The 12,978-nt window shown below is 46.6% G+C and overlaps 1 protein-coding gene across 1 annotated transcript in view; it reads right to left on the bottom strand.

The window, feature by feature from the left end:
* Positions 1 to 572: 572 nt before the first annotated feature.
* LOC144110453 (serine/threonine-protein kinase NIM1) overlaps positions 573 to 12,978 on the bottom strand; it is a 56,542-nt gene continuing 44,136 nt past the window's right edge. The window contains exon 7 of the mRNA XM_077643351.1: positions 573 to 4,618. Within this exon, the coding sequence (XP_077499477.1) occupies positions 4,196 to 4,618 (423 nt within the window). The 3' untranslated portion in view covers positions 573 to 4,195. The remainder of the gene's footprint in view (positions 4,619 to 12,978) is intronic.

Below are 12,978 nucleotides of genomic sequence, written 5' to 3'. Positions count from 1 at the left end.
TTGAGAATTCGACAGAATCCAGGGATTCAAATGTATCGAGCTTGTAGGTAAATCGTGGCACTTTTTTTTGTGTAAGCATTTAAAATTGTATCATTATCACTGATTAAAGCAGAAACAATCTTCAGGCTTTTCCTCATCGCGTGAAGAAGCTGTTATCGCTGACATTTCAAATATCTTCTGCCTTTGCCCATATCCTGCCATGTGTCGTTCGCTGCCACCAAACATTTTATGGGCTTTACCTTTGGTGGTGTTGGTTTTTGTGCTTCAAACAAGCATTCCTGCTTTGGTAACGTACAGCTACCATAGATGACGTCATCGCCTCCATCCCATAGTTAGCGCTGCGGAAAAGCCTGAAAGCCGTTGCAGTTTTATTAGGCGATTGCGTCTTTTCAAATGCTTTTGCAAAAAGACTTGGCATGGTACACCAGCAGGGTTGACACATTCAGCCCCCTCTAAGCTCGTTGAATTCTAAAATCTCTCCAGCTGCCCACAGCATAGCTGGAATGTGGAAAGGTGTGAGGTGTACCACAGTGCCATGAGACTAGTTTTTCAACGAGGGAGTGGGCAAATATATGCTTGGGGTTCGTGCATTTATTACTCGGGAGATTTATTTACAGTAGAACAGTCGCTGCTCAATACTTTAAAAGAACTTGAGCAAGCAAGTGGCATGTAAAAAAAACATTCAACCAGCTTTGCAGATGTTCAGACTCAAGAAGCAGCATTCCTAACATAAGCACAATGCCATTAAGAACTTTTCACGTATATAATCAGTCTCTACAAAAGTTCGTTGTCAGCCACGCACACAGAAAACCATAGCTTGGATAAACAAAATGCGCTGCATTAAAAGAAAACGACAAGGTGTCATGTTTGGCACATGTTTTTTATTGGCATGCTTGCCAGGTGATTTGAAGCTTGTGCTAATGTAAAAAATGGGGCGCCACGTTGCAATGTGTTGGCGTAGTGAAGTACAATTTACAAAATAGAATATGCTACGTGCATATGTGTCCACAGGTTTCTCCATAAAGTGGGGGAGGGCCAAGGGGTAATGCCGCCCACCTGTGCTCACACTTGTGGACATGGGAAAGATTTAGACAGAAATGGCTTTGTTCTTTTTGGGCATGTTAAGCTCATATAACGTTATTGATCAGATAAAAGCATGATGTTCACGATGCGCATGCATATTGCATCCAAACAACAATTCAACATGGACAAAGTTTGCACCATCAATTCATCGCACTATCTGAATCGACGTGTGGAACAAAAAAATAGTTAGTCTTGGAACACTCATCACTCACTGAGACACTTAACAGTTACAAAGACACTTGTGTAAGGATTACAGAGAGACCAAAAAATGACTTAGCATTGCTTGTAGGGATGCGGTTTGTAACAGTGCAATAGGACGGCTGCTTGCCGCATCTCATGTTTCGACAAGTGCCTTGCAGAGATCACAGTCTGACGAGTATCTGAAAGACAAACCACGATGGAGGACATAGAAGGGTGTAGCATGCGTTGTTTGGGCTGGTAGTATATTGTATTATTGTGTGCAAGTGAAGGGACTTAGCAGCTCCTCAGCATTTAGAACCTTCTTGTTCCCATTGCTAGCTTTCAAGGCTGTTAACGTAGTGATTGTGTCCAATTTGTCTGCTTTAAAGCACTGTTAAAAATTTTTTTTTAATTCGCCCTCTGATATTCATGATTATATGCAAGTCTTATGGCGCCTGATAGAATTAGAAGTAGGTGATGTTAAAGGGATGTTGAGGGTAGTTGTACCGAATTTTTGTTCAGTGAAATTCAGTAGTTTGGCATTTTGTGCTTCTGTTGTTAGTTTGGCAGCAAAAAAAAAAATTCCAGTGAAATTTAAATTTGACATTTCTTTCCCAAAATTTGATTCAAACTCATGACTGACGATGACATCGAGTGTGTTATGGACTCTGTGGCCACTGACTGGAATTGGCTGGCAATCTCGTCTAGCCTTGAAAATCAGCTTATAAGACACACTTGATGTCACTTAATTTGCTTGCGAAAACTTTCTATGGCAGCTGTACTTGTTTTCCAATTTTTGGCCTTATTAGGCTTATAAAAGCTCCAGTTGCCTGCTTGTTGTTAGGATGCCGTAAACAATCAACATGGGCCAAGTTCGGTTTGTTCTCAGTGTCCCTAATTGAATATCCAAAACATTTTTCCATCTGACAAAATCTTCAAGATTGAATGCCCATGGTATTTTTGCCAACTAACTTCCAGTTGAATATCAAGTAGCCACAGCCAAAAGGCGACATACAAGTGCAAGGAATATGAATGGAGGACAACAAAGCTGCATGAAGCAAGACTGGCCATTGCATCCTTAGTGCTGTATGGACAGAAAGTTGCAATTTGAACCAGCATGCTTAGCTTTTTCCTGTGATGTTCACATCACCGCAAACACTTAGACAGTATGAAATATAGCAAGAGAACTTACTATGTTTTCAGTGGAATTGCTGGGTGTGTGAAGAATAGGACAAGTGTTTCCCGTTGTTCACTGAGTACATCACCGCATTTCCTGCTCTGTGCACATCACTTCAACAAGTGAAATGTGTGATTTCAGTGCACAGTGGCAACAGTCGTCCATGACAGCACTTTACATGGTCATATGCTATAGCTCTGGCCATGCATGAAAAGTGTTAACTTTGTAGATTTCAAAACGTGCTTGAAATGGTACATCTTTGCTGGAAGTTGCAGAATAGTGCACATGCTACAGTGCTTGCACTGATCTCTCCGTTCGCAGTTCCTTGGTCTATGGCTAAATTTCTTCACAGGACTGCTTATGGTGCATTGACTCGGAAGAGTTGGTAGACAAACTTTTGCTCTGAATGAAGCCTTCATGCTAAATAGCAGGCGTGAGTATTAAGTCTTAAAAATGTATTACGTGCCCTTTTACCTACTAAGAGGTGCGAAAAGGTGTTTTGGTTTATGATGGGTAACTTTGTAGACTTTTATGTCGTGCAAGTTTTTGGAAGCTAATCGGGCTGTCTCCTGCTTTTGCTGATTGCGCAGTCTCACGAGAATGAGGGGGGCATGCCTCCTCACCTTGTGCATCCTCGATGTTGGGAATAGTTGCCGATAACAGTACCACCACTCGGCAGCACATCTGCTCCGGCCGCATTCATGATGGGCTCCAAATTTTGACGAAGACTTTACGTCATTGCACAGCAACAGAAATGTGGAACCAAAGCAGTTCCCAACACTGAGAAGGGCTTGGTTATGGTCAATGAGTAATTGTTGAAGTTCTTTGGCAGGGACATGTTATGCTTGAGATGTAGTGACTGCAACACTGACGAGATCACCTCGACAAAATCAACATTTAAAAAATAAAGTAGCTAGACATTTTGAACAACATGGCATATGTTTGGACAGCTAGTCATCACTTCAACACTGATCTTTGAAAAAGAAAAGGAGCAAGAATGAGTATACATAACAAAACATGGTACATATTTAAACACTCAGTTCCTCTTGGGAGAAGTGTTAGCATGTCACATCAAGAAGTGGCTATGGCTTCCCTTGCTGTCAAGGCAGATTCGCTCGAACACCTGTCATTTGCTCCTCTTGCACTGCACTGATGCCACTATCACCAGCACCCCTGACGTCTTGAAACCTTTCTGGCGTTCAGTGGTTTTATTGACTCGGTGTAAGTTCTCTCCATGGCACCTTTGAAGGATGTGTCTGAAGGTGTTGTTGATTCACTCAGATGGCTGAAATAGAGGCTTGAGAGAATGTGAAAAACAGCATGTTGAACTACACACACTTCGGACTTGTTGCTGTCTGCAGAAAAACAAGTGCCTTTCCTCACCTATAGAGTCTGCCCATGTAAGACTTCGCGCTGTTCCTACAGTGGCGTTTTTCTTGTCAAACAAAATCGTAGGCACCATGGGTCCATAAGAGCATTATTTGTTGTGCAACTTGCCGATAGACCTTGCTGATGATGCCATGTTTAGGTTGGCATTGCACTCTTGTTGGAGAGGGTTCGCTGTTCTTATTAATGGCCTGGTTTTGGCTGTCAAGCAAGAAATGTATGCATAACGGAAGACAGTTCACCTCATTTTGCATCCTCAACACTGCAGTCGCGTGATAGTTTCACCTGAACTGCATTCCTTGGCAGCGCGTGCGGCACAATGGGATTCATTCACAAGCCGTTAGACATGACTGCCAGCACGGTGCTGCATCATAGCATGACACACGCTTTGGACTTTCGGTTCTTGACGGAAAAGAGCCTGTCTGTGCCGAGCAAAATGCGGTCGGCCTTATGCGTTCCAGGCGACGGCGTCCCAGTCGCCGTTCCGGCCGACTCGCTGTCCACGTTATCTAGGGTGGGTGGTGGGGCGGTCTGGATTTTGTGCAGGACAATGCGGTAGGCCCCTGTGACGGCACTGCGCGCACCCTTGTCGGCGCAGTCGCGCATGAGCTCATCGTCAATGCCCAGCTCGCGCAGGTGGGTGCGAGCTTCGAGCTCTTCTTCCGACACCAAGGCATCGGGGTCAAGCGTGGGGAACATGTTGTAGCGGGGGTAACCTTCGGGCAGTCGCTGGCTTCTGAGCCACTCGGAGCGGCCGATGTCTGCCACTGTCGGCCGGTCTTGAGGGCACACCTGCGAGTTTGAATAGAAATTAGTGGACGCCTCGACAATGCCTAGCTTGGGTTTGCTATACACGATTTTTGTTTCGATAGGTGGGTGCCACCATGTTCGTTTTACCAGAGCACCGCTGACGCCATCATGGGCTGATGATTTGCAGCCCGCAAGCTGTTGGCTGAGCAGCGTTTGAGCTATTGTAGTGCCATTGGTTCATTTTTTTCCTGCCGAGCACAGAAATTGTGTGTGGAGGTTCACTTTGTGTTAATCCTCGTGTGTGCTATACCAAGCACCTGCAACAGCAAACCTAGAGCTGGCGACCATGCTTCAAAGGAGTGAATATTGGTATCGGTGAGTGCCATTTTCGCAGTTCACGTGTGTAGTTTTTGTCGGCGGTCGCCTGTAGGGCAAATATAGTACTCTGCTGCATGATAGAAGAGCATAAATGAAATGTGTTGAAACTAAAAAAATGTGCGAATAATCAAATATATAGTTTTGAGGAGTGCAGTTTTTTAGGAATGCTCTCATGCCTGCTTGGTCATGGCAAGTATGACAGAGCTTATTATGGAGTCACCCTGTCTGCAAATTGAATATTCAGGGGAAAACAATGTGCTACGTGACCAAAAGGAATCCAGGTCTGTTCGTTGTAATGTTTGCGGCGACATACACGATGGAACTGAAATTCGATGCCCCCTGCCGCTGACGGCTGTTCATACTATGAGTGACCCAAACTAAATCACTCAAAGCAATGTGCATTCTCATCTGCACTCCCGCACTTACTAGTCCACAAATGCTGAAAAGTGTAATTGCACGGAGCGATGGGTTGATACGTTATTGCAGAGCTATTACCTCTTATGAGAGTCCGATTCTCCTTGGCCTGTATTGAGAATTTTGAAACGATTTATCACAATGCATAGCAGAGTACTGGCCAGTACATGCCTTGTGTTCTAACTTCTTTCATTGTCGTTGCATCTTTGCTCACTTTGCAGTTGGGTAAAAACTTCGTGCTGCTACTTGCATTTGTGCTGTACTGTAGAGACGCAATTGTTTTCATACTAACGGCATTCTTTTTTTCAGGTGGCAGTGTCTACATGCACCCGACGTTCATGAACATGTAGGGCGATGCCAAATTGTGGCCAAATTTGTGAAGTCCCTTGAACTCTAAAAGCTCAGTCTCCTAAAATTGCATGCAGGGTAGTTCGTAGGCTGGGTGCCGTGCTTCGTGCCACGCCTGAGATTAAGCACAGACAGTGGGTTTCTTTCAGTCGGCATTTCATTCATAAGGTGTGCTGAACATATGCGTTAGCTTGTTGCTGGCACAAGTCTCTTCTGTTCAACAGCGTTCACTGCCGATAAAACTCGGGGTTAGCGGGGAAGTGATGAAGGACATTGCAGATGCACTGAGACCTCGGCATAATATAGTGCGCGTACATATTGCCAGCATTTTTTTGTTTTGTTTGTTATCGCAGTCCGCGAAAAGCATTGTCTAGAGGACATTGGCATTGCGTACATTTCAGCGTTATACAGAACGCGCACTTGCCCGGTGGCTAAGCAGCCGGACGTTGCTCCGCGCCCCGGATTAATAGCGCAGAGGAGGATGCAACAGTGGCCTGACGCGCAGCGCTCGTGTTCGAGTCTGCAGGCTCCTCGTAAAATGGTGTATAGCACAAGGAGCCCATCGAACGGTTGCCATAACACTCCTGGTTGGTGACGTCACGCTCGCTGTCGTGACATGACTTCATAGTCATAAACACGTGTCCACACATGACATTGGTCATTTTGCACTCTAAGGAAAACGGGGTGGGGGTTAAGCAAGGAGGTTATTCTTTTTGGGGACTAACTGCAAAGGGTTTAACAGTAGTCCCCTTGGGAAGGGGTGCAACAATTCGTCCCCGGGAACAGCTGTTCAAAGAAAAAAACGCATGATTTCCAGCGTAATTCAGAGTGAGATAGTTTCAGACAGCACTTCACTTGCATAACATTTAAGGAAAAAGAAATAAATATGAAAACACCAGGATTTGAACCAACAACCCTTGCTTTAGGAATAGCGCAGATATGGCTTGGCCACAGCAGACGGCCTGAAGGGAAAAGAGCCTTATATGCAAAGCACACACATTGCCTCAGTTTACCGCTCCATTTTTATCAAACGTACTATTGGTGTTTAGAGCAAAGAATGTTGATTTTGCTGTCAGATATGCTTTATGCAACAAGGTGCGGTAAGCCTTGATGCATACGCACAGCGGTCCAAATGGTTTCAGAAGAGTGGAGAGCTGGGTGAGTCGGTACATGACTGCAGAAAGGAAACCAGCGCAAAGGATGTCAGTTCACAACCACAAAAGTTGTTTTCCCGTTTTTTTTTTTGCAGATGTGTAATTTCTGCCAACTGGCTGCTGCACATTACAGCCTGATGAAAACATAGAAGGTCGAGGTTCACTTCGTTTTTTTGTTACTGGCAGAGCGGTTACAGGGAATTGACTGCTTGCCACTGACCATTTCCCTAAGCGTCGCCGATACTTACACAGCATCACATAAGCTAGTAAACAAATGGCAATAAAATGAAAATACGTATACTCGCTTAACGCTAACCTTTGCAACTCATAGTCGACATGTATTTGTGCTTGTAGTACTTGTTTATGCAGTTGCACAGCTGCCGGCCGTTTCGGTTTCACGAAGCCTTTTTCTCATTCAAAACAGCCTATCTCCCTCGTCACGGGCAGCGACAGTCCTCTCTCGCCTTGGAGGGCATCTTGCGCTTCAAAAATCGAGTGCTACTGTAATAGTGGTCTTGCGCGATTTTTGCGTGCTGCCATGCTGCAATTCGCCCCCCGTTGGTTTTTCTCAGCAGTTAGTCTATTGAGTTTGCGCACGGCGTGCATTTGTGGCAAGAAGAGTGTCGTATGCAAATTTAGACAAAACAGGTTGTTTTGAGGACTAAAAATGCCTTTGCCTCCCCCTGGGCCAGTTTTTTTTCTTAGAGTGTAGTTTATGGTTTACTGGTGTTTAACGTCCCAAAGTTACTCAGGACATAAGGGACGCCGTAGTGAAAGGCTCCGGAAATTTTGACCACCTGTGGTTAACGGGCGCTGACATTGCACAGTACATGCGCCTCTAGAATATCGCCTCCATCGTAATTCATCCGCCGTGGCTGGAATCAAACCCGCGTTTTTTGGGTCAGCAGCCGAGTGCCATAACCGCTGAGCCACCGAAGCGGCTGTTATGTCATGATCATAGATGACCACATGTATCACATCTCATGTCTAGTCATACAGCATAGCCATAAACCATACATATGTAATAATTGCACCATACATGCAGCATATATTGCATTTCGATCGAGCCAAATAGGCAGACGAGCTCTATGCTACGATGTAATAAGCTGGTTTTGACGATTCTGCTTAAAGCTGCCGACGATAGATCACACCAGGCATCTCTTTTGTCTTGTACGCACCCGATCACAGGTGTCTGCTAAAGGACACGGCACAGCTACCACTAAAGTGCTGAAGACTGTCTTACAGCGACAGCTTTTACTGCCTCATTTTCCGAAACCGCGGCGTCCGTCGTGTCCGCAGAATGAAGGAGTGCGTAGAGAGGGAACAGGGTCGCCCGCGGTGAGGAGAAAATGCAAGCGATGGTTGAAGCCGCTGCCTGTTGGTCAGCGCCAGGCTGATTTCTGTGGAGAGGAAGGCACTGCCCTTTAGTGCAGAGCTTGTGAACGCGAGCTGAAATTTGCATTGCAAAGTCGTAACCGGCCTGTGAGTTTTAGCGCCAGCATCAAGCGGCGAGGAGTACAAGAGGACTGGGAGGCACTCGTCTCTTGCGTAGCCGAAAAATGTTGGTTAAGTGTTGTAGCCTCGTGTTACGTGAGGAACCATGCAGTGTGGGAGGGGCGCACCAAATGCTGTATTTAGTCAAGTTGGAATGGTACGACACTGCGCACATGAGGCTGGGAATTACATTTTTAGAGCTCCTACTTCGAGCATTTGCCACATTTGCAGGAGGTGCACGGTACCATCCCAAGTGCCGCCGGGTGTCTGGTCTCCATTGGGTACAAGCTTTCCCTTGGGCTGGTGTTCTGCTTCTCTTTGGTCTGCTTGGAAAACGGGCCTTTGAACGCACCACCTTGGTTAGACGACAAAATACCTCGTGCCATAGTGCTCTTCGGCCAAAGCTGTCCTTACGCCATTAAAATTCATAACCATCGAGTTTCAGTGTAGCGGACACTTACTCTAGTCATAACTCGCGAACAAAGTGGCAAAAGCCATGTTTACATGAATGCGGCAGTGACGCATCGTATTTCCTAGCGTATCTCGCGGAGCCGACACGCCACTGCTTAAATGTACCACATAAAGTCTGTCGGGACGGTGACCCCTCGACCAGTGCACTCGAGAGAGGGGTCCAGCTGCCCCCATCTTGAGCGCAGTCTGATTTGTTATCCGGCTGATGGGGTATTGTAAAGTCAGCGCAGGGAGAAGGAGGGCAGCCTCCAAACCTGTTTCCATTCACCGCGAAACTACTTGCTTTTCTCGATCTACATCTGCCTGGCGGATTAGCACGACGCGCTTTCCGTGGCCCATTTTCCTTGTTTACGTGAGTGCGATACGCCAGAAAGTCTATATGATGGACTGCTGTCGTATTCATGTAAACGTGGCTAAATACACCTCACAGGAGGCCCTCCAGCCAATGATGATGATCTCGCCTATAGCCATTCAAACGTGGGTGTCACCATATTGGCTGTTGAACTGTTTTGTGCACCTGCAGCGCTACCAAGTGCCAGCAGCAATCGAGCCAGCAATATGACGAGACTGGGGTGTGTACTCTAAACGCATGCCGTCGTCTATTGCACGTGCGCAGTGGGACGTATGCGCTCTCTTGTCATGCACTCGACACTGCAAGAAACGCGATAATCTTGAATACCTCTACGTCAGTCCGCTATGTCTAAATTCAATAAAGGCAATAAGCTCAACTCTTCCAACACCAAGCGCCACAGACACCGCGACAGAGGCGGACTGACGGTAGTGTGGAGGGGGGGAGAGAGAAATTATACATAGAAAATCTATGCTGAGCGCTACGTTTTCGACACAAAGTTGAGGAAGTATACGGTTCCAAATCTATGCTGAGCGCTACGTTTTCGACACAAAGTTGAGGAAGTATACGGTTCCAACGGGACCGCTCTCTCCAAGACGGACTCGAAAACCCGCCCCTGCATGGCGACGACGCAATGGTAAATGGGCGTCAAACCAACACCCTCTAAATACTTTCTTCAGGCCTCTCCAGGCCCTCCTTTCCACACGCGCTACGTCACGCCAAGTGTCCGGTCAGGCTGCTCACCAAGCGCGGCTCCGCTCCGCTCGGTTGTCTCCCTCGATGTGCTCGCGCTTGCCCGGGCAAGCACAGACACGAACGCAGTCTTGCAGTGAGCGTCTAGCTGCTGCTTGAGTCTTTCAGCCTGGCGTTGGGTGCATTTCCGTTCGCTCCTCGCACGGCTGTGTCTGTTTCGTGTGGCCGTTTCTTGTGTGGCGTGCGTACCTGTGCTAGCGCACGAATGGGAAACTGATTGCCTGCCGTGTAGCGAGTGCAACTTCGTGAAACATGGGCCGGTGCTGTGTTCCCGGGTGCCGCGGGAACTACCAGAATGGTCCCAAAGTACGTGTTTATTGCTTCCCAAGAGACGAAGTACGAAGAAAAGCCTGGTTGCGAGCCATTCCACGGAAGGATTTCACACCTACAGAGCATTCGAGGGTAAGACTCTGAAATATTGCTTAATAGGCGCTGGTAATTATCTTAGTTGTGAGCTGTCGCTCCCGGAAAGGCATGCTGTCTTTGTAGGCAATGATATCACTTCTTACACTTATGTATGAATTGTCCAGGAAGCATTTAGTTCTGTGGATGTGCATAAGGCTTGTGTAAAAGCTGTGTAAATATGTAAAAGCTGTTCACTATTCAGACTCTTTTTACTTAGTGTTTTAGACAATGGAGAGTCATGGCGAATGGCCTTGCTTCATTTTCTCGTGCAGGTGTGTGAACTGCACTTCCACGCAGGCGACTTCATTACGACGTTGTCACACCAAGATGAACTGACAGGGAAAATAATAGAGGTGAAGCGTGACAGGCTACAGTTGAAGATTGATGCTGCGCCTTCTGTTTTTCCAAACTGCCCAAAATACTTGTCCTCAACGCCTGGACGGAGTGAATCGCCAGAGACGAAAAAAGCAAGAAGGGAAAACGCTGCTTTGCAGGAGGCTATGAGGAAGTCACTTCAGTCTAATGAGCTTGAACAGAAAAGAAACAAAGTTTCATCTTACGAGGAGTTCAAATCTAAGTTGCCTGGAATCTGCAACACGAAATTCTGGACCGTTTCTGTCGATGAGCAGTGCGTTAGGTTCCTTCTCATCGAGAATGATCCTTCACCTAATGTGAAATGCGCCTTGGTAGTTCTCCCTGATCTGTCACTTTCTGTTTTCTTGAATGGAGTGAAGCTTCTGTCGCTTCCTTCAGGCAGGATTCTGCCAGCTCAAGTATGCGACACCTCCAGCCTGTCCTTGCTGCTAGAAGAACTCGAGATAGGCTTGCATAATATACCTGAGGTGACGAAAGAGTCGAAACATACTAAAGTATTGCAGTTTGTCGGTTCACTTCTTGCAGACCTCATTGAGGACAGTGATACGACGAAAGAACAGTCTTCTTTGCTGAAATTTCTGGTTGAGCAGATAGAGCTTCTCCTCGCGAAACAGCATGTGTATAGCGCAGAGCTGCTGGTATTCGCCAGTATTTTGAATTCAATTTCTCCTCACGCATATCACTTCACAAGAGCTGCATCAAGAATCATTCTGCCCCATCCTTCCACACTGCGCCGTGTTTGCTCAAATTACAAAGCTGACCCTCTTGTGGAGCAAAATCAACCGCACTGTCTCTCCTACATCCGAGAACGAGTCAAATCAATGAAAGACCACGAGAAGACAGTGACCCTGATGATCGATGAGATCCACATAAAACCATACTTCGACTACAAAGGGGGCACAATAGTAGGATCGTCGGTTCATTCAACGGAACCAGCAACAACAGCCCATGTGTTCATGGTACAATCACTCCTTTCTGCAAACAAGGACGTCATTCACATATTACCTGTGAGCAAACTGAGCGCAGAAATTTTGCACGAGCATGCTAAGAACATAATCATTAATGTTGAGAAAATGGGGCTCAAAATTATCGCTGTGATAACGGACAACAATGCTCTGAACCGCAAGATGATGTCGTTATTTGCTACAAGTCCTCAGGTGAGCATTGTCTATCCCCATCCAGCCGATAACGCTCGCCCTCTTTTCTACGTGGTCGATCCTGTGCATCTCTTGAAGTGCATTAGGAACAATTGGATTAACCAGAAAAACCCTGGAACATGCCTCTATTTCCCTGAAATGGACTTGAGTGGAGCAATGCCCGAAGGGCCTCCTCGTATGAAAGCTGCTTCTTTCGCAGCTGTGCGGCAGCTTTATTCTTCAGAGAAGACGTCGCTTGTGAAGGCTGCTTACAGACTGAACGCAAAAGCCGTGAATCCAACCTCAATGGAGCGGCAAAATGTAAAGCTCGCTCTCGACGTCATTAATCAGTTTGTTTCAAATGCCCTCAGGACACATGGTTCCGCGTTCAAGATTCCTCAAGCTGAGTCGACTGCTCTTCTCATTGACGTTATCCTCACATGGTGGCAAATAGTCAATGTTAAGACCCCTTGCAAAGGCCAGAGGCTAAGGGACAGCATGCAAGACCCTGTAAGGTCTGTTGATGACACACAGTTAGCTTTCCTGAGCGGCGTTGTGGACTGGTTGGACGCTTGGGCAAGAATAAACATCACCAGTGGCTCGCTGACGAAAGAGACTCACAGTGCTTTGCGACTGACATGCTATTCTCTGGTAGAACTCTCGCGCTACTGCTTAGAAGAACTTCACTTCAAGTACGTACTGCTGGGCAAATTTCAGACGGATGCGCTAGAAGACCGGTTCGGCCGTTACCGCCAGCTGGCAGGATCACAGTACCACATTTCCGTGCGTCAGCTCTACGAATGTGAGAAGAAGCTTCGTCTTCAAAAACTTTTGACATTTCCACGCGAGGAAACAGAGTTTGAAGACGTAAGTGAGGATCTTGTCCCATGCAACTTTTCTGTGGCTGTCAGCGACGACGATATTACACACGCCCACTCTGACATGGATGCTATTGTCTACATTGCAGGATACGCTGCTCATGCTGCTTTAAAGAAGCTTTCATGTTCTGATTGCTTCAGCACATTGGTGATTGAAAATCGAGAGATCGAAGCGGAAAATACTGCCATGATAGCTAACCTGTCGAGAGGAGGGCTGAAGTTTCCCCAGCCATGCACAGTTCACATG

This window comes from Amblyomma americanum, chromosome 11 (assembly GCF_052857255.1).
Source record: "Amblyomma americanum isolate KBUSLIRL-KWMA chromosome 11, ASM5285725v1, whole genome shotgun sequence".
In the NCBI taxonomy this organism is placed as follows: domain Eukaryota; kingdom Metazoa; phylum Arthropoda; class Arachnida; order Ixodida; family Ixodidae; genus Amblyomma; species Amblyomma americanum.
Note: the sequence above shows the minus strand (reverse complement) of the source record. Positions and strands in the feature narration are given on the sequence as shown.